Source organism: Gallus gallus, chromosome 14 (assembly GCF_016699485.2).
Source record: "Gallus gallus isolate bGalGal1 chromosome 14, bGalGal1.mat.broiler.GRCg7b, whole genome shotgun sequence".
NCBI lineage: Eukaryota > Metazoa > Chordata > Aves > Galliformes > Phasianidae > Gallus > Gallus gallus.
The window spans coordinates 9,027,727-9,049,826 of record NC_052545.1 but is presented as its reverse complement, the minus strand read 5'-3'; the positions used below and the strand labels follow the sequence as shown (position 1 = coordinate 9,049,826).

Sequence of the window (22,100 nt, the reverse complement as noted above, 5' to 3'; positions counted from 1 at the left end):
AATTACAAAATATTAACGCAGTAAACAGAGAAACTTAAAAGTTTTCATTCCAGAACTTTCTAAAACTGAACTTTCTAAACCATCACTAATGCTTAAACCTAGGAGAGCATAACACTTCTGCAATCCGAAGCTTTAACTCTTCCATTCAAGTATTTGTTTCTTTTTCATTTTTCTCTCATTTAGTCGGTTGCGTGTATAGTTCTTGACAGCTGGTTTTAGAATAGCCAACCCTGCTCCAGCTGTTAGCAAAAGCTAGTGGAAATTTCCTGCTTGCTCTAGTCACAGTAAACGCTTTTCAACTCTGCTTAGTTCTTGAATTTTAAGATAGGTGTTTTTTCTTTTTTAATGCAACAGTGATTGCAGCTTCTTGAACTTAATTATGTATATATGCACTTAAGCTGTACAGTGCTGCATACGTATTAAATGTGCTACAAACAAACCCAGTAAGTGTATGAACAGGTAGTTCTCGGAAAAGTATTATGAAACATTTCCTGTAAAAATGTTTGAATTAATGTCAGAATGTAGTATGAGACAATACCGTAATCTGAGTACTTTTAAAACAAAAGATAACTTGTTTGATGCCTGAAAATGTGCATTACTGTAGACTTCTTTCATTAGCTGTGTGTAGAGCAGGATAGTTATTGATTTTCCTGTAAATGTTGTCTTATTCTTGATCATTTCAAAGTCCTTCCTTTCCGCAGGCCTTTTCTTGATATGGTCTATAATGCACTGGACTGTGCTGAAGATGATTACTACGCCCTCTTTGTGCTTTGTCTTCTGTATGCAATGTCGCACAATAAAGGTAAGCCATTTTCCTAGAGAAAATAAATGAAATGTGCTTTTAGGTATGAACAATGGCCCAAATGTGTTTAATCTTTTTGTTGTTCTTCCTTTTCCTTGTGATAACTTTCCAAGCTGCTTTTGAATTTCTTTGTATTGCTAATTACACTCTTCCAAGAAAACCACTGCCATCTATTAAATGCTTACCTTGAGGCGTAGTCCTGCTTTCTAGTTTACTTCATTTTCTTCCCTGCCAAGGCATTGACCCAGTCAAGCTGGAGAGAATTCAACTTCCCGCTCAACATGCTGAAGAGAGAAATTCATATAATCATGTACTTGCGGAGGGGCTCATCAGAATAATGAACTATGCTGCACAACCAGGTATCACATTTATAATGTTTGTTTTCTTCACAAGCTGAAAAGCTACTTAGCCTCTTGTGTATGAGATGGAGGTGTCTGTTTGACATGCACTCTGTTGAACAGTAAGTAAGTATGGGCTGTGAAAGACAAATACTGTTTTTTCTCAGTTGTTGAGTAACCAGAAACTCTGCATTTCTGCTGAATAGTTGTATTTATGCTCAGGACAATAGAGGGATCTGTTGTCTTAACTTTCCTGATTTCCACTTTTTTGAATAAACAAAACATCAAGCAAGGGATGATGAGGTATGTAGTGATTCCAGCTTAATGTACAGTTTCATCCTGAAAATATGGTCTGTGGCACCTTTGATTGTAACACCACTTCCAGTGGAGAAGTAGTCTTCAAAAACATACACAAGAAATAAATGACCCCAATTTGTTTATAGCTGTCCTTGTTTTCTGGAGGTTAATAGCAAACTTTCCCACGATTTCTTTTAATTACAGATTGCGTTTTCAGTTTTGAACTGTTTTGCAAAAAACATTTTTTTCTTAACTTCAACTTTTTTGTAAAATAAGGGATAGAAGACTTAGTGAACTGTTCATGGAAATGCAGTTTTTTAGCACACAAGTCTTCTTTGTGGGCTCTTCATTGGCTGCAGCTTTCTTCAGTCCATATCCTCCTGCTGTGGTACGGGGTCGTTCATGGCCTGCAGTATAGATACCTGCTCTGACATGGTTCTCCATGGGCTGCAGTGGGACAGCGTGCTTCATTAAAAGCCTTTTCCAAGGGCTGCAGTGCCTGGAGCACCTTGTCCCTGTCCTTCAGTGGCATTTGTGTCTGCACATCTTTTTGGCACATTTTTCTCAAATTTTGTGTTTCTGATTTTTTAATAATGCTACTGAAAATATAACCTTGTACTCTCAATACATTCTTTCCTTTTGACCTCTCTGAATTTTTGCATCCAGGCTTTGCCTAAATCCTCTGGATGTGGAGAAGACCTGTGCTTTACTTGTATGCTGTATACAAAGCATCACTTTATCTTGTAACTTTAGCCATGCCAGCCATCTATGATTCTCCCCCGATGCTAGTATAGTTCAGCCTGTGTTTCCAATTAACTAAGGTGTTTGGTTTCAATGGCTTTTGTAATGAAGTTCATCTTTATTGCCTTCTTGTTGCAGGGTTCCCAATAACTCTTCTAGTTCACTTCCTACAGCCATCCACACTATACGTCAGTGTCAACATCCACCCTTGTCAGGCAGGGTGTGTATGACAGTTGCTACTGCTTCTTATACTGAAATTCTCTTTTCATAGATGGAAAAATCCGTTTGGCAACTCTAGAACTTGGCTGTCTGTTGCTAAAGCAGCTTGTGTTTTCTAAAAATGGCAGCATAATAAAAGATGTCCATCTTGCATGCCTTGAGGTTAGTATTTATCTTTCACATTGCTGCTTTTAGCATTACTTGTGTTTGCATCTTGCTGTTAGTTTCACAGATGTTTTGGTTTTTTTTATTGTAATGAGCTTAATGTGAAACTTGAGCCTCTATCTTCCATTGGTGATTCTGTGCAGTGAAAGGAGCAATACTCTGTATGCAATTCAAGTTTGCAGTTACCTTGCGAATTAACTCTGAAGATGAAAAGTTAGTTTGTTTCATTTTTCTCTCTGAAGATTATATGTTAACCATCTCAGCAATGTGAAGAGAAGTACTTTTGAAACAAACAAGCTCAGCTGAGCTGTAAGTGCTAGAATTGTGCTATACCAAATTCTCAACTGAAGGCTGTACGTATGGGGATATTAGTTGTTTCCTCTGTTAGAGCTTCTGTATGCATTTTTTTGAATGTGACTTTTGATTAAATGGTATGTTTACTCCCTGAAACGGTTATTTTCTCTTTTCTAGGGTGCAAGGGAAGAAAGTGTTCACCTCCTTCGCCGTTTCTATAAGGTATATATGCAGAGGGCTGTAAGAAACAAATCTTTACATGTGGATTTAAAATGAATTCTGTAGATCAGTTTTATTCCCCAAGAAAGCACTACATATTTGTTACAGAGAAGGAAGCGTTTTGTTAGATGGTTTCTCTCCTTTCCTACATTTCCCATAGCCCATTGATGTACTTCCCAAAAGGGTACTAAGAAGTCCCGTAGGCTCTGCATTGGAGGACAAACGAGTAGTCATGCTTTTGTTGCAGCTGCTGTGTATGTTGTGGAGCAGCCATGCCATTAGAAAGTTTCTTAGATTTTACTAACAGCACTAATATGGAAGATGCCTCTTTTTGGCATTACTTTTTGCGTTGTTTCTCATCCAAAATGATGATCTGAAATTTTATTTAATCTTGTTTTGAGACCTCTACAGCTTTTTGCTTTTTTTTAATGTTGTGAGCAATGAGCCCTAAGCATGAACTTCTATATAAGGAGTAGTAAATCCGTAACTAAGAAGTGTCTAAATTCTCCTCCAATTTGTGTTGGAATTCTCTGGAGGAAGAAGGTGCAGGGTTATTTTTAATTTCCAGTTAAAAGTTAAAAAAAAAAAAAAAAAAAAAAAAGTTAATAAGTAATTTGTGGTGTGCTGAGCCTGGCCAGCTGCCTGACACCCACCCAGCTGCTCTTGCACTGCCCCTCCTCAACAGACTGGGGAGAAAACAAGATGAAAAAAAAAACATGTGGGTTCATATAAAGACAGAGAGATTGTTTAATAATTACCATTGTGTGCAAAACAGATTCAACTTGGGGAAAATTTAACTTACTGCTAATTAAGTTGGATAGCATGAAACAAAGACTAATGAAAACAACACCTTTCCTTCACCTCTCCATTTATTCCCGGATCGACTTCACTTCATTTCCAACTTCTCTAACTCTTGCCCTCCACTGAATAGCACAGGAGGGATGGGACACTGGGGCTGTTGTTGATCTGTAGCAGTTCCGCCCTGCTGCTTCTGCTTCTTCTTCTCACTTTTCCCCTGCTCTAATGGGGACCTTCTCTGTGGGCTACTGTCCTTAGTGGGGAAAAGAAACAATTGGCTGCAGCATGGACACTCCACGAACTGGTTTCTTCAGGGCTTAAGGCACCTTCTGTGCTGCTGCAGCATGGTCTCCATGGGCTATCTAGGGGAATCTGCTTCAATGCCAGGAGCATCTCCTTTCCTCCCCTGTCCTTGGTGTTCCAGGACTGTTTCGCTCCATTTGCCCACCTTTATCCCACCACCTTTTTTTCCCTCTCCCTTGCTCCCAGACAGCATTTTGCTTTTCCTTAAATCTGTTCTGCAGAGGCACAGCCAATGTTGCTGTGGGGCCTGGCCATGGTGGGGCTGTCAGAGCGCTGGCTGTGGCCAGCCCTGATTTCTTCCAGAAGTCACCCCTGCTGCTCACCCCTTGCCACCTACACCCACTACACAATTAAACAGAAACAAGCATGTCTCCTTAGCCATGTTTGTGGATTCATGATGTGTTCATATTTGATGTGTTCTTTTTTTTTTTTTTTTTAATAAAAGGGAGAAGAAATTTTTCTGGATATGTTTGAAGATGAATATCGGAGTATGACAGTAAGTGACACCTGTATAAGTCCCTCCCAAAATCTGCCAAACCTACAGATGCAAGACAGAAACAAGTATTTATTGAAAACTATTGAATGTATCTATTATATCTAGCAGTAAAATAGCAGAATGCTTTTGTACCTCTGAGCAATTGTCTACACTTTCATAAATCATTTGAGTGAAACTTCACAGCTCTTTATTAAATAAAAAGCACCATCAGTTTCTGGAAGTAGGTATATAAAAATTTCTTCATCCGAGACATTAAGATTGTTTAACAACTGAAGAAAAGAGTAATTAAAAATAAATAAATAAAGTCATAATCTTCCTATGTCTGTTTGAAGCCCTGCATGGTTTCAAGGTTAAGTGAAGCCACTTCACTTACCAGTGGAGGACAGGGGGCTTTGTCCCCTCAAAGAGAAGCACTGCTGGCACCACAGTACCAATTGTGGAGCACTGCTGTGGACTTTTTAGTAAGCTTTTATCTTGAATCTCAGTTAATATTTAATCTGTAAATGCTTTAAAAAATAGCTACCTGTTTAAATTCTTAGGCTATTGTTTGGTTAAGAGTTGAGCTGTCTAAGAATTGAGCTGTCACATGAAGTGATCTTTCTTTTCCTAGCAGCAATGGTAGAGGGATGTCATTAGCAGTCACTTTGTCTTTTTAAAAAAGAACAATTTACAGTTGGTGTATTGCAACACCTCTTTTAATATGAGAAGCATCCTGCAGTATTTTACTAGCATAAATAATGAAAGTATTTAATCAGTATCTTTTTTTTTTTAGTAGTTTAGTGTTGATGTGCTTCTAGTTTGAAAACTGGCACCAAAGTCACAAATGTCTAACTGGCACCATGTCACAAATTAGTTTGTATGTAGGTTTTCCTGTTGTACATGTATTTCATTTTCTGAAACTGCATTTTTTTCTTTTTAATCATTTACTGTAAAAGACAGAGCTGCACCCTGGAAGTTGAACTTTGTTTTCCCTAAACCGTATGTGTTTGTCTAGTTAAAAAATTTCCAGAGAATATTTAATTGCTGAGAGGTGCAAAGGAAAAAGTTGTATTTTTGTTTTCAATGAGGAGTTTTCTTCATGTTCTTCACCTTGATGAAGTAAAACACTGTTTAAATGACTACACAGTCATGTGAATTGCATCACAAATAGTTATTTACTTGTCGGAAATTTTAGTTCTGTGTTCTCATTTGTCTCATATGTTTGGATTTCTGTATTTTTCAACACATTAATTTGATTAGTTAATCCAGTGCTTTAGACACTGAAGATGAATTTTCTGAGATGAGAATGATTGAATAGAGACTATTTTTGAGCCTTTATGTGCAGAGGGCAGCAGTTCAAGTCTGTGCTGTTAAATTTCTGGTTCTTGTTTTAGTCTGCTGCTATTATGGTATGTGATCATGGCAAAGTGAGCAGGAATGCTTCCAGTTCCTACTGGCCGCTTTAGGATGCCTATGTAAAGGCACTCTTCTTCTGCACAGAATATCATACAAGCGCTGGGAAGGGGATTTCTATTGATTCCATGTCTTTTTCTAGCAAAAAGAAGCTCGCGTCTTCTGAGTGTGTGTAATAAGCATCAGATGAAATTGCCCAAAATTATGGAAGTATGATGTTTCAAACCATGAAAATATGGAAGGAAATGCGTAGTCTCCAAGCTATTGCATTGTTAGTTACTGGAGAAACTTTTTTTTTTCAGGGGAGAAGTTATGAGAAACTTTTTTTTCTTTTTTATACTGAAATAGTTATATAGTTTTATATAAAAAATATATAAAAATATTTATATATAAAAATATAAATATTATATATAAATATTATATATACTATATATTTTTTATATATGTATATATATATATATATATATATATAAAATTGAGTAAAAACTTGAAATCAAATGTGACAGACCTTGCTTTTTAGTACTCTTGAAATGACTTTTCTACTCTAATTTTTCAGGGTCTTTTGCTGTGGTTTTTCAATGAGGAAACTTCAACAGTGTGTTAGGGAACAATGAACAAATTTAGAATTTAAAATAGAGATTGCTTGTAAAGAGCTTAAAATAACATGGATGGTATCAGAAGTTCTCAGAACTCTGTGACAGCTCCTTCCTCTCCATCTGTGTGATCATGAATTGTATTTGGAAGTAAAACTGCAAACTTTTGTTTTCTGTATAATAATGTTAAAATATTTTTACAGATTAAACCCATGAATGTGGAGTACTTGATGATGGATGCCTCAATTCTGTTGCCTCCAACGGGAACACCACTGACTGGTATTGATTTTGTGAAAAGATTGCCTTGTGGAGACGTGGAAAGAACACAAAGAGTAAGTAAGGCCTTTTTCCTTTCATTCATGACATGTTAATGTCAAAGGCTTTGAAAAAAAATTTGGAAATACAGGAGTTTTTCCTTGAAAGCTGCTTGATTGGAAGCTTCATCTATAACATCATAGAAGTTTAATGACAGAACTGCGTAGAGCATATAGTATTTACCTGTCCCAATGGAGAAGCCTTTTTTCTGATTTCTTGTAGTCTCTTCAATATGTTCTTGTGTTGGGATTTTCATTTTTAGACAATAGCAAAGAAATTTACATAAAAAGGCATTCGATTACCTTCATTATTACATTATTCATTCCTGCACTCTCTGATATCTCAGTCTTCGGTTATGTTCTTTTAGTATGAAGCAAACCAGGCTTCCAGTGGTTGTGTTTCTTGACATAGCAGAACATATAATTCCATTCGGGAACATTCGTCTTGCCCAAAGTAATTCAGTATAGAGATGTTGAGAATGAGGAGGATGATAGCAAAATACTTCGTATTTTGACTGACGCGATTTGTAGAGATGATACTGACACAGATAACCACATAAGTATCTATTTTCTTGCAATAATCAGTTTTGGCCTGCATCCAGCAGTGCCACATAAGCCCTGTAGTGCTGGTATATCTTAACAATGCATTTCTGCACAGTAATGCTGTTTGGAAAGTGCTGTTCTGTGAGGAGTTTTGCATTTGTGTAAGTGTATGCAAAAGTATATTCAAGTGCTGCTGAAGAAAAAAAAAAAAAAACCCACAGATTTCCAGTAATCTTTCAAATAATTTTTCTTTCAATACTATTTATAAGCCACACAACTGTTGTTACCACAGCAACTTTTTTTGATAAAGTACAGTAAATTATCTTGAAAATGCTCTTAGAAAGCAGGGATGTTTTCTTAGAACGCTTTCTGTGAGGTATTAAGCAGGTTGGTACCTAGAAATACTTTCTGATGGAAACTACTGCGTATTTTTAATGTAATAGATAAGAATAATTTTAAATTAGTGGAAATTCAAAACATAAATATTCCTGTAAATTATTTGCCGTGGAAGAGCCTTTTTTTATCAGCAGAAATTCCCAGAATTGTCCTTTCTTGTCAGTACTCCTTCCCAGAATTTCTCAGAATTCCTATTGCAGCTACTTCTTCTTAAGCTTTGCTTTGTCTCCTACTGCTGCTGAATTGCAGTGCCAGTAAGCTGGATTTCTGGAGCATCTTGTGACAAGCTGCTGGTGCTTAACCTACTAGATATTTTTTTTTGCTGACAGTTTAAAATGGACAGTGATTCAATTCTGAGCATCCTGTGGCATGATTCCAAAAAATTTGTCAGGCTTTGTTTTGTTAGCAAGTGAAGAAGTCCCACGCTTCGATCGTATCATGAGCTCTTAGCTTGGAAATCAGATCTTCTCTGATTTTCACTTTTTTTTTTTTTTTTCCTGTAAAAAGTCCCTGTAAATGGCAATTATTTTCCTTTTAACAGCTTTAGGAGGAGCTGCATTTCTTGCTTCTGACTTCTATACTCCTAAAGACAGTACTGCTTACCTACACTAATGCAAACACATTTACGTGCCTGCTTGGGGAATAATGAACAGTATGTGTGTTAAACTCTGCATCTTGGAGTACACAGCAAGCAGAGACTTCTGAGAGAAGGCTTTGTACTACCTCTGAAGATGTGTATCATGGGAGTGTAGTGAGATGCTGATATGTCTCTCTATGAATTGGTACTCCTTTGCATATGGTATGCATATTTAAATGAAATAATCAGCACAAAATTTGCTTTATTGTGCATAATAGTCTATGGTAGATAGCTCTTCGTATTTGTTTCTACCTGACTCTGAAAACAGGACAGTTTAAAAAAAAATTATTGGCCTTGGAACTGTTCTGCTGCCACAATGAGATCTACTAAAGTTAATAGTTACGAAGTCAGATCTCATGCTTTCTGGTTTGTATTGATATTGTAAGCAGATTTGGGCCATACACTGTAAGATCCACACTGTAGTTGCTTTTTCATCTGGCATTCCTGAATTCTTTCATTGTTGCAAAGGCTAATTCCTAATTTTCTTTTCTATTGTAGATTATTCTACAGTAAATGCAATTACATGTTGGAGATGAGTGACAGTTTTCTATGTAGAATATTCTATGTATAAGTATTCTATGGAGAATATATGTGAGGATAATTAACACTGTGTAGGAGGGAAAGAGGGTTGTGGGGAAAGTAAGTGAAAGGCTGAGTGATGGCTACCCTTTGAATTAAGTTGTTTTAAAAGGTAAAAAGCCCTGATGGCTATTACATTAGGGTTAATGAAAATGCAAGGATGATGCTGGTTTTGACTGAATATGGAAACTTGTAATCTCAGTACCATTAATTGTTGTTGAAGCATCTGGTAGTACAACTGTTGTATTAATCCTATTTCATTTCAGCAAATTCATGGTACCCTTGAATGCAATCTCCCCATATGGGAGAGATTATCTCCTATTATAAACTGACTCTGCTCTTACTCCTAAGATAATGTTCACTTTTTTTTTCTAGATACACTTTTTGCTCCAAAATAATCACGTTCTTCCCCTGCTAGATTTCAACAGCATATCAAATTCATCCGTTGCCACATCATATAAATCAGATACATGAGTTCCCTCTCTACATCTCTGTTCTGCCAGAAGTTTCTGAAAGCACTGCCAGTATGACAGCTGGCCAAACTTGCTTCTGGCTCACAGAATCCATAGCTATGTTGTCTTTAAAAATACAGAGGGGTGAAGAGTCCTGCCTCAAAGCAGGTTTCTGTAATGATTGCTGCAAGCTGGGAGTGCTCAGGCACTGCAACCGTTTGTGAATTCAGTGCTTTTACAGTAAGGCAGCAGCACTTCACTGTGTGCCATGGGATTCCTATGTAGGAAGTTCTTTTTTTAAAAAGAAGAGAAAAACAGCACCTAGCAACTGTAACACTAAACAATTATTTGCATTTGTTATACTGAAAGAAGAGTTCTTGTAGAAGAGGTGCCTTTCAGAAAGTCTTAATAAAATCACAATTGTTCTTTGCTACTTTATCTAGCCTTTGCATACCATATATCATTAATTTATAAATCAAAACAAGAATATAAATTTCACAGAGTAGATGTTGAAAGCTCCTTGGGGCTGGTGTGGCTCTCAGAATGCTTTGCCCTGATGCAGGCCTTCTGGGAATATAAAAGTTTTCTGAGAATGCTCTCTTACCAGAGGTTGGTGTGTATGACCACTGCACATTAACACTCGAGAGAAAACAGAGGGGATCCCCAAACTTGTTGGACATTGTAACTTGACTGACTCTAATTACTTTGCTTGTTTAAATTCAAAATATGAGCATCTGTGAAGACTGATTGCTTGTCTGGAGCAGGTTTTGTAAATGAAACCAGTTTTCAAATGATTTTTTTTAAATGACAAAACTTTTTATTCTTTGCTTAAGCAGCACTTGTGGTGATTTGCCTGTCACTGTGCATGAGTGTGCCAGTGGGTAAAAGCTTTGTGGCTTCTAAAAATAAATAACATGCGTTGACTTCTATATATGTTTTTAATTGACTTTTAAATCACATTAGGTTTTGTTAATTTAAGAAGTAAACATACTGCATGGCAACAAACTCAGGGATTGTAAAAGTGTCTATGTTTGTAAGATTCTGCTAAAGTATACAGTACTGAGTGCAGCAATATTTTAATTGTCTTTTTAATTCCTCAAGGCAATCAGAGTTTTCTTTATGCTTCGTTCATTATCATTGCACTTGCAAGGCGAGCCAGAAACCCAGTTACCATTGACAAGAGAGGAAGATCTGATAAAGACAGATGATGTTCTCGACTTGAGTAAGTAGTCCCTCAGTTTCCCAAATTGATCCCTTTTGGTCTTTCTTTTTATAATATACCCAGCTTTGTCATAATAGATGGGAATTAATTTACTTACATAGTAACAAAATGGTAGAGCAATGTACAGAGTGCTTGTGTAATTTGCTACCATTACAGCAAACGGTGTTGTCAGAAGCAGTTTTTTTAATCTGTCCTTTAAGAAAAAAAAGTTCAAAGGATACAAATTTTTGCTTTTTAAATGTCAGCTTTTGTCTCAGACTTCTCCATTACACAAACCTTGAAGTCTTTTTCTTATTTGAAGGTTTTAGTTCTAGTTTTGAAACTTCCATGGCTGCTTATTTTGAAAGGAACACAAATTCCCAAAAAAACTTTCCTGGAAAAAAAAGAGAACAGTACGTTATGCTGTTTATAACACTTCTCAGTTGTTAGGTTAAAAAAAAAAAGTTGTCCAAATGTGCATTAGTGTTGAATTACTGAAGGACTGTAGTATAGAATTAACTCAGCTTCCTGTTTCATATGTGTTAGATATTTGTTGTAATGTTGACTCTCTTACAGAGGGTGAAGTGAAATAATGAATCAGCTTCTACTGAAAAACTGTGTTCTTAAATTAACTGGAAGCAGTTTTTGCAGAATACAAGATGCTATTTCTATATATGTGTATACACTCACTTGTATATGCATACGTGTACATTTGGAAATAGAGAAGAAAAATTGGTTCCATTGCCCTACCTGTGAGACGTGCATTCTGCTGGTCTAGAGACAATTTTGAGTCAAACCAGATAGGTAAAAAAAAAAAAAAAAAGTTTGGGTAGATAGTACAGAAAGTATGTACAGATCAGTCACAGGACTTAAATAAAGTTTAAAATTGCTTCTGGAATTCCTTGGGAGTGTGCTGTAGCTCTGTCAAGGATGGTGTACTGCTCTATAAAACCATTTGGTCAAATTGCAGAACTTTTAACTCCAAAGTTCACTGCAGTTGGGCTGGCACAGTAAATAGGGAAGCAGTATATCTTACCAAAAAGGCTACGTGCTCTTTGAAAATGTTTTTGGGTTTGTTTTTTTTTTTGTCTAGCAGAGAGGCTGTGTGTTAACGGCCGCCAGCCTGCCAGCTGGAGCTCAAGCTCTTCTTGGACTGCCAGCTAAATACAGTGTGCTAAAAATCTTCTGTAGGATTCATCCAGTCTCTGCGGACAGTTTGTGGAGTTGTGCTGAGTATAAATCATGAAATCACTTTACTTCAGGCTATGAAGGAAGCCAGATTTGTTTAGACCATCTCTTAAAAGTAGCTATTATGCTCTTGAAAACTTCAGGTAACGTCTTGCCAGGCAAATGGTTGTGTTCGTGCAGTGTTTCCACTTAGTTTAAATTTTTTTGCTGAAGTCTTTGAACTCTCCTTCTTAGGCAGTATTTCCCAAAAACTTGTATTTTCCTTGGATGAAACCCAGAGAGCTGCATCTGTAAATCCAGAATCTTGGAGGTGTAGCATCCAGACTGGTTGTAAGCCTCATTTTGCAGCATTTCTATTCATAATCTCAGAAATGATACCATGTTCTCAGATCACTGGAAATGTATTTAATCATACTTTCCGTTTCAGTCATTTTTTATAACTGTAGTGTATGGTTCTTCAGCATCCCTAAAGTGGAAACAATAGTGTAAATGAGGTGTATTTTGACTAGTGTAAAGCCAAAAGGTTCCCATAACAGTTGCCTAATAAATTATGAATGTTCTTTTCTGATATTTGATAAGCTTTGACAGTAATGCTTTGCCTTCAGTTTCTTTTCAGATCTGAAATGAGAAGTTGCTCTGAAAAATCAATCTTTTGACTTCTTTATCTTAGTAGCTATTGCATTTCTGTAGTCAGGCAGCCTAGGCACTATTTCCATATCCTTTCACCTGTGTTCTTTAGTCTCTTTACTGTTGCACTAACAGTATTAATACTGGACAAAACCATATATTTGACAACTTTACTGTTCTGTGTGGTGTTATGGCTCATGTGCTGATAAGCTCATTTCTGCCACAACATTCAGCAACCCTAAACTCCACTTTTAAGTTACTTCAGTTCTTGAAAAGATGGCTGGAATTACTGACAACTGAAATAAGCAAATTGATGGACTCATTGGATTAAAGAATGAAAGAGGAGATGAAAGGTCTCAAACTAGGAAGGCTTGGATTCAGTGTATTCCAGAGTCCTGTTCTGAAACATCTGTAAATGCTGAAAGCCTTAATGGGCTTAAGGGCTTCCTAGCACTGATAACCCTTTGTGCTTGTTAGTCAAACAGTTTCATAAAAGGTACTAGCTATAAGAACTTAAGCAATACGTAAGATAAGCAGTATAGTAAACAGTTTTTTGCTTTGTACTACAAAGTGTTCCAGAATCAAAGCTATGCATTTCCTTTTAGTTACCATGTAAGTGAAATTTCCATTCTGGGAAAACTGTAGCCAGATGGAAATGCAGGTATCAGCTGAGTTAACCCGTAGAAGTTGGATATGCAGTACAATAGTACAGTAACTTTAATGTCACGAGGGTGCTCTTGAAGCTCGATGCATTCTACGTTTCACAGAGAATTATTCATTAGACTTTCTAGAGCAGAAATATAACAAAAATAACTTGTAGAAGAGCTTGTTTTATGTCATTATTGTAGCTTGACAGAGAATAGGACTATGGGATCTTCTAAGCTCTTCTGTGCAACTGTCCTTGGTTTCAAAGCAAAACCTTATGTTAAATTCTTTGCTCATTAAAACTTAAATAATCTGACAGCAGTTTTGGTTTTGTCATGCTGACTCTTCAATTCCAAAGAATAAGGCACATTTACAGCAAATGCAATTGGCTTTTGAAAGGACATGTCTGTCACCTGCAGTCTGTCTGAAACTTCCCAATCCATTTTTCATGTGAACTTCTATTTTCTAAAGAAAGGTCTTTACTGTTCCTCTGAAAACTGTCTGCGTTTCTGGTTGGTGAGAGAGCACCTCTCACTAGTTGAGAGGAGGGTTCTAGCTCACCAAGCTCCCTTGGCTTTTACATGTTATCAATCTCACTCCTTTTGTTTATTTGGCTCTGAATTCAGAGTAAATACACTATCTGCCTGTTACAGCATAATTCTTTTTTTGTTGAATAGCTGTGCTTATATATAGCTGTTAATTCCCACGGCGAGTTTGTTGTTTTATTCTGTTTCTGTGGCTTTGAAGGAGCATGGCATGTATCCTGTGCATTAAGTACGACTTCCCTGAAACTAGTTCTCTTTGAACCAGAGTGTAATTCCTATGAAAACATCCTTTCTTGATTAGAAACTTTGTCCTCTGAAGGAACAGTCTATGGATTGCCTAGTTTCATCAATTATTTTTCCTATGAAACTGCTGCTGTTTGTAGCTTCAACGTCTTACACCTAGCCTCAGATTTAATTTTTATTCTCTTTGTACTGTTTGTGTATGAATTAAAATTTCCCTCAAGTACTCTTCAAATTACATTGAATTGTTAAGCTTTTAGCTAGAAAGTATTTAATTTTAATGGATTGCTGTGGTTGTCTTTCAAGTTTCTTTTAGCCTGCTTTAAAACTGTGTGTACTCAAACCAGCACAGTTTGACAGTAATGAATGAGTATGAAGCAGGGTTCCTACCTGGTTGTGTACACTCCGAGGTCATGTTTGTCATTTTGTTCTGGAAGTACATTAACTGTGGTATCTGCGACCACTCCAAGCCTGTTTCAGAGACCTTAAGTACTGGCTATGTTGCATCCTACTTAGCTCTTTCTTTTTCATTCTCCGATGTTTTATATGTTTCAAAGCAGTGAAATGTGTTTTCTGCTTTTGTTTAAATTCACTGTGCCAGTGTAAATGACATTTCCATTATCCCATTCTCCCATAATTTAGGAATGTTGGTGGCAACTCCAAACTTTCTAGTCATAAATGAAAGAGTGGAATAACACAGGTATTACGAAGTAATTTCTGAAGGGGCGTGTGAGGGCTGTATTTCTACTATTGCTTCCTTGATGTATTATGTATAAGATGTGTATCTTTATAAAATACATCTTTGGATCAAAAAATATGAGCATTTTTGATCCATTTAATGTATGTTTTATTCAGATGGTTGGTACAATAACTAGCTTTCAAGTGCAAGAGCAAGTGTGGAGATAATGCTATAAGAAATGCTGAATTCTGTGTGTCAGGAAGCTCACTAAATGCAAATAATCTGAAAAAGAAGACAGCCTTTCTGAAAGATGCTTATATTGCTGTAAATAATACCATTTATCAAAATGACTTCAGTATATATGACACTAAAATACACTGTCTTTAAGAATAGTATGTGCATGTGGAATTGAAGAAAAGTAACCTTGGACATCTGAACAGTAAATTGATGCCCATAGCTTTAAGCCCTCTTTTTACGAAGGGCTGAGTGACCAAGTCCAAACTGCTCCATCTAGCACTGCCTTGGCAGCTCTAATGAGGTGGTAAGGGTGGGATGAAAACCTGTGGCTGCCATAAAAGCAAGATGTGAAACTCATTGCTTTCAAGTCAAGTGGTCTCTATTCTAACAGTGTGTATGTGTGGAAGTGTATATATTATTGCAGGGAATAATTAAAATATGGCACCTTGGCTGCTGAGCCAACCAGGTATGGGCAGGCTGTCCTACTCATAGAATCTTTTACTTTCTGTAACTTGTAGTAGTTAGAGGTGAGAAAGGAGAAAAAAATCCTAAGTGTAATGGATAATATGAATGAAACTATACATTTCATGAAATAAAGAAAAAGCTTATCCAGATTTGCAAAGGTCAGCTAGGAAGTGTCAGCCTCAGTTTATGGGGCTCTCAGAAGACTTCCTCTGGTGTAAGGAATGTGATTTGGTCACAGAAGAATGATAGGTTGGAACTGGGATACATACTGTGAGGTTTGGAAGGATCAGGGAAGGGAGGTACTTTGTTTTGGAGATCTGTAATTTGAAGGGGATTTTAGCGTGATGGCTAAAAGAGGTTTTGATTATACATTCATATTGAATAATGTGGGTGGGAAAAGATGTAATCTGATTTAATAAATAACAACAAAGGGGTACAATTTACGGTGAGAGTCCATATAATCTTGAAGTTGGAAGTCTTCCAGCAGTCAGAAGAGCCAGGTTTCAGGCTTCTAGAAGTGTAAATCACATTGGACTGTAGCCTAAGTTTAGAAGGAAGTGTAGGTGTAGCTGCATGTAGCAGCACTGGACTCTGTGGTTTTTCAACAAGACTTGAGATTTCCATTTAGTGAATGAAATCAGCAGTGGTGCAATTTACCCCTGAAATAAAGTGACCTTTTATATGGAAAGGGGATGAAGGTGATTTAAAAAAAAAAAAAAGTGCATATATACCTTATAAGCAACTCCAAAGACTTGTGTGTATTATAAGGTCAAGACTCAGAGCCATTTGGATGTGGTCCCATGTAACCTGCTCTGGGTGGCTCTGCTTGAGCTGCAGGGTTAGTCCAGATGACCTCCAGAGGTCCTTCCAACCTCAGCTATTCGGTGATTTTGTGTTAACGTTGTTATATGAAGCAACCAAACCAAGAATCCTGAAGTCCAGTAGCTGTATAACTTTTTTCTTTCTTTCAGATAACAGTGATCTAATTGCTTGTACAGTCATAACAAAGGATGGAGGTCAAGTTCAAAGATTCCTGGCTGTGGATATTTATCAGATGAGTCTGGTTGAGCCAGATGTTGCCAGACTTGGCTGGGGAGTAGTTAAGTTTGCAGGCCTTTTACAGGTAAGAAAAGGTTTTAATCTGGGTATTCTCCATTTTCTCAGCTGAAAATCTGTTTACATAGCTAGATACCAATATCAATATTAGCTTGTATATTTAAACAGTGTTCTCTGCTTATCTGTTCCTTCTGTTAGCAGTCGTCTCTAGTTCCTGCCTTTCAACTGTTTTTCTAAAGTTGTTTCTGTAGATAACTGGAAACACACCTAAAAATATGGTAACTTCTCCAATATAACTTGGGGCATGTCAGTTTGAACACTGAAATCATACAGGACAAGATTGAGTGCCAGGTGCTTTCCTTATGACACAGTAAATGAACTCTCCCAGAGTTCTGACCGTTCTACAAGAGTAGAGGAGGTGAAAGGTTGCAACTTCAGAATCAGTTGTGCTTATCTAATTAATTTCAAAAACTTTAAATGTTTGTTATTTATGTCTCTTACTTTAGCCAATATTAATGTTTGTATTTCCTGCAAATTCTCTAATGTCCGGGTAATTTAATTGCATTTTAAACTGGCTTAGTATCTAGGAGTATGAACTTCTTTAGAACTGAATCCAGGACTGCCAACTTGTGTAGTCCTTCTTTTTAACCCAGAAACTGTTATAAAGCACTAACTTTTTAAATTAGCTAATTGCTCTCTCTTTCTTTTTAGGATATGCAGGTGACAGGAGTAGAAGATGATAGTAGAGCTCTGAACATTATAATTCATAAACCTGCCTCGAGTCCTCATTCTAAGCCCTTCCCTATCCTTCAAGCCACATTTGTTTTTTCTGATCACATTCGCTGCATTATTGCAAAGCAACGTCTCGCAAAAGGCCGTATCCAAGCTCGGCGTATGAAAATGCAGAGAATAGCAGGTAAGCAGTAATTTTGAAATGACTTTGAGAAGCAAGACTTATGTCATAGGAAATGACTGCAAGGTAAGGATAGAAAACTCTAAAGTGGGCACAGAAAATTGTAAACAAGTATCTAGCTTCCAGGCAATGGATTTTATTGGAGTAAAATGTGTTTTGATATCTAATGAAAGAAAAGGTGAAAAGGAAGGGATTGTGTGTGATCGTGTTAATGATATACTAAATGCTTGGATGTGGTGATGATAAGCATTCCAAAATGTTAAATAGAATGTCAGCAGCTAGGTGTCTGTGATTGGAGGAAATGCTTGAGAAGAGATAGAGTTAATTTGAATAAACAGCAAAGAGTGATTAAAGTATTGCTTGAGTATTAAATGAGTGAAGCATAAACTGGAGCTTAAATTGGCTGAATGAAATGGTATGGAAACAGAAACTCCAAAATACAGAGTGGGAAATAGGTGGGAAAATGAAAAAGGATACCAGCTACCAGAGTTACTTGGATTTTCCAAGAGCAATAATGAATCGGCGTTGGGAAAACAAAGTCACAGCTGCTGTTAAGGATAATGAGTTGGCCAGATAATTATTCTGATTATAGGTGGCTTAAGATTACTTCAGTGTTTCATGGCTTAGTTAGCAAGCTAACTAAAAAGAGTTTTATGCTCTGGTTTTATGAAACCAGTACGTCAAAAACTTATGTCTTGCATCATGTTAAAGATTTTAAAGCAAGTTTGAAGTTAATACATGTCTATTTTGATATCTAAAATTCTAGGTTGAAGGGCCATGCAGGATTATTTTTTGACAGTTTAAAACAGATTGAGTATTTAAATGGCTTCCTGCAGTGATCACTTGTAACTATGGATGACTTTATCCATACAGGAAAAACCTTAAATTATTATTAAATAACTCCTTGCATTACAGAAGCTATACTAGGAGTTTACTGTAATCTTGTTTCTACTCTGAGGCTTTCTATTCTGAGGCTTCCTTAATGTGAGTGTGGAATGAAAACAATGGAAAAAAAAGATCGTCAGAAATCTTTTCTCCTTTTCCAGTGCATTGGCAACTGCAATTGAGAAATAAATGCAAGCTATGTTAAACAGTCTGATGTAGTCTTAAGTTTCTGAGCAAGCTTTATCATTTTATTTTCATCTACTCATCCCTCTCTGTATTTATAAGTAACAACAGTTATCAATTGTGATTAATCATAGCTCTCCTGGATCTTCCTGTTCAGCCTTCAAATGAAGTTATGGGTTTTGGACACAGCTCTGCAGCTGCATCCCAGCACCTTCCATTTAGATTTTATGATCATGCACGACGTGGTAGCAGTGATCCTACAGTGCAACGTTCTGTTTTTGCATCTGTTGACAAAGTTCCAGGTAACATTAGCATTAATTATCAAGCAATTTTTGCTGTGTTTCAAGTAGATAAAACAAGAAATGCACTTTGAAAATTCTAATTAGATTCCTTTTGAGGTTTCATGCTTGCTGAAAACTGTATATATGATGAAAACAACTTGTTTTCATGTTTCATAGAAGTCTGACAGATAACTTTTAAATGAGGTTGGGTGTAGTTTCTTTCTTTTAACAGTATCAGTACTTATCTTTTAAAAATTCTTAGAATTAGCAATGTGAACATTTAGAAATGCTCTGACAGCTACCTATTAAATAGTGGTTATCTGTGATAGGTGTGGTAAGTTGGACTGCTTATTCTGATAGTTATATTCTGCCTGATAGGTGCAAATGTGAGTTTGTAACTCATGGTCATGTGGTATAGCCTTATCATATGCTCTCATTTTTTCTCTTAGAATTCACGTCATTATTTGAAGTCCAGTATTAAAAAGTTTGTTGGTTTTAGTCTTGACTGTGTTTTACTTCTGAAGTAGCAATTTAGCTATAGTTGAATACTTGAGTTCAGAGTGCAAGGATGGATCTGTTTTACTATTGAAACGTTAAGTGTTATCCAACCTTTGAATTCTCTGACGGATATTTCCCTTAGCAGAAAGCTTCCTGAGTCCTTAAAGCAAGATTCTGTAATAAATACAATATTTTCTGCAGCTGTGGTATTAGATATTTACCAAAAAGATGGAGATACTATCTATATTTTTGAAAGAAAAAATACTAATTCCACAGGTCTGCAGAAGGCACTGCCATTCACAAAGCTGAATATCCAAAGGCACATAAATGTTGAGATCTGTACAGTTGCATTTAGATGTTAAAGGGTGCGTGTAGACAGAGGGAGATTGACTGTAACACTTCTAATCAAATTTTAGTTCCAGGTAAGTATCCAAATTATGACTTGAATACAAGTAATAAATACAAATCTAGTGGATATAAATTCAGTGGTTCTTCCTGTTTCATTCAGATGTTTGAAACCTTGAACTTTGAGGTTTTAAAGTGCATGTATCAGATCCAGACCATTAACAATAGCTGATAGAACAGTTAGTGAATATAAACAAGGGAGATACTAACAAAGAAACTAACAAGTTTCCTTGGTACTCAATTTCATTCTGATATTGAGAGTTCAGGAAGATACTAAAATTACTTTTTCTGATAACTGAATTGTGATTTATATCTGCAGAGGCTAAACTGTAGTTTGTATAAACAATGAAAAGTTTACTGTGTTGTGTTTCTGAACATACAACTCCAGGGTGAGGCTGATGGAAAAAAATTACCCCTAGAAAAACAAGTAATGTCTAGGTGTGTATTCCGGGTGTGCTGTGAGCAACATGTCCATGGCTCTGTCTCCTAATACACTGGAAGCATCTGATTGCATAGTCATCCTTTGCAAATAGAGTTAGTGCAGGTCATCGTGTTCTATGTACTCTGTGCTTACGCAACACATCTCTCAGTTGTGCATAAGGCCATCTTTAAGTTACTTTCTCACCAGTATGTAAAAACAACTGGCATGCTGTGCACTGCTCCATCTGCATTAGAGCTAAAAAAAAAAAAGTCTAAACCAGCTACCAATCATTTCACAAAACAGCATTTCCTTTGAAACATGATTCACAGATTTAAAAAAAAAATAAAAAATGAAAATGTTCTACTTACAAAACAGGTGTTCTGCTGCCTTATGGCTTATTCAGAACTGAGCTTACCTGAGTCCTGGGCATGGAGGAGAGAAATCATCAAAGTTTCCCAATTGCTGTTCAGAGTTTTCAAGACATATTTATGTTGTATGACGGGAATGTATTTCCTTATTTGACATAAGGCTTCATGGAAAAGGTGTGGTGGGAAAGGTGCCAGCATTACTGTTTCAGAAACAGCCTTCTTGTAGAGCAGTGTATGTGTAGCTATGATGAGTGCCCTCTGCATGTTACGGCAACCAAACCTGCACCCAGTGCTCAAGGTGAGGCAGTACCAACACAGAGCAGAGCAGGACAATCCCTTCCTTTGCCTGGCTGGCAGTGCTGGGCCTGGAGCACCCTTGGCTGCACCTTCTGGCTGCCAGGGCGCACTGCTGACTTAGATCCAGCTTACCAGAACCGCCAGATCACTTTCTGTTGGGCTGCTCCTCCAGCCTCTTGTCCACCAGTCTACGTGTAGCCAGGATTTTTCCATACTGGGTGTAGAATCCAACACTTGGTCTTGTTAAGCTTCATGGGGTTGGTGATTGTCCAGCTGCCCAGTTTGTCAGGATCTCCCTGCAAGAAGACCTCTCGGCCCTTGAGGGAGTTAACAGCCCCTCCCAAATTAGTGGTGTCTCCAAACTTGTTTGAGATGTGTTCAAGTCCTGCATCTAGATCTTTTATAAAAAATACTAAAGAGAACTGGCCCTGAAATGGCACGGGGCCTCTTCTCAGTAACACCTTAGTCATAAACAGTGTGTTCTGTTGAACCAAAAGCATGACTATCAGAAAGGAAACAATTATGTTTGTAACCAATCTTTGTCATAACTTGAGAGCCGTGAAGGAGTGATAAAGGCACTTCCAGAGGCTTTTGAGCACCATTTTGCTTCCTGGAGCTATGATTAATTCTGTTTGTGTTTTCTCTGCAGGATTTTCCTGAATGACTTTCCTGGTTAGAATATTTGTTCTTGTTCAATAGTGCTCATTTACAGTATTTTGAATGATTAAAACTTACCTTCCACTCCACTGAATTACCTTACTCTAGCATGCTTATAATCCTTTATCTGCAGTGGTATTGCAAGGCGTGAATTTTTGCCATTATCACACTCAGTGTTTGGTTGTGACTTGATGTATTTCATCTTTTTTGTGTGTGTTTGTGTGTGTGTGTGTGTTTGTTTTTGCCGTATCTTTCTGTCATCCTGTGCTGAAGTACTCATATTAGGCACTAGTGCTTTCCTTCCATATAATAAACAAAGGAAGGAGGGTTTTTTTTGCCACTCTGACGAAATGCTCTTTGTGGAACTTAATACTTCAGGGCCAAGAGCTGCAAGAAAAAATGTAACTTGGAAAAACAAAGGAAAGTTCGACACATTTAGACAGCCCTGGTCAAAATGTCCAAAATGCCTTCAGAAGGCATTGGCAGAACTATTTGAGCACACACTTCACCCTTTGGTTATTCACCCCTCACCCCTCACTTGCTGAATGGTGCACAGCTTTATTTAAAAAGGTGTACTGTATCATATAATTGTGGGCTTTTCATGTTTAAACTGTATAAAATAATCACATGGATAAGTTTGTGGCCACCCACTATGGAGTGGTTAGGAAGCCTCATGGTGTTGGTGTGTGCCAGCTGAGATAGAGTTACTCTCCTGCTTATATTCATGTAAA

The 22,100-nt window shown here is 37.1% G+C and overlaps 1 protein-coding gene across 10 annotated transcripts in view; it reads left to right on the top strand.

Moving 5' to 3' along the window:
• The window catches only part of CLEC16A (C-type lectin domain family 16 member A), a 62,983-nt gene that overhangs the window by 17,777 nt on the left and 23,106 nt on the right, over positions 1–22,100 (top strand). For 9 of the 10 annotated variants that reach the window (XM_040647917.2, XM_040647915.2, XM_040647916.2 and 6 more), the window contains 10 exons: positions 702–802; positions 1,039–1,161; positions 2,450–2,559; positions 3,034–3,078; positions 4,622–4,672; positions 6,861–6,989; positions 10,680–10,800; positions 16,377–16,528; positions 17,173–17,377; positions 18,577–18,744. In XM_040647917.2, the coding sequence (XP_040503851.1) occupies positions 702–802; positions 1,039–1,161; positions 2,450–2,559; positions 3,034–3,078; positions 4,622–4,672; positions 6,861–6,989; positions 10,680–10,800; positions 16,377–16,528; positions 17,173–17,377; positions 18,577–18,744 (1,205 nt within the window). Of the gene's footprint in view, positions 1–701; positions 803–1,038; positions 1,162–2,449; positions 2,560–3,033; positions 3,079–4,621; positions 4,673–6,860; positions 6,990–10,679; positions 10,801–16,376; positions 16,529–17,172; positions 17,378–18,576; positions 18,745–22,100 lie in introns of those variants that run through there. The other variant, XM_040647919.2, reaches the window with a different exon arrangement.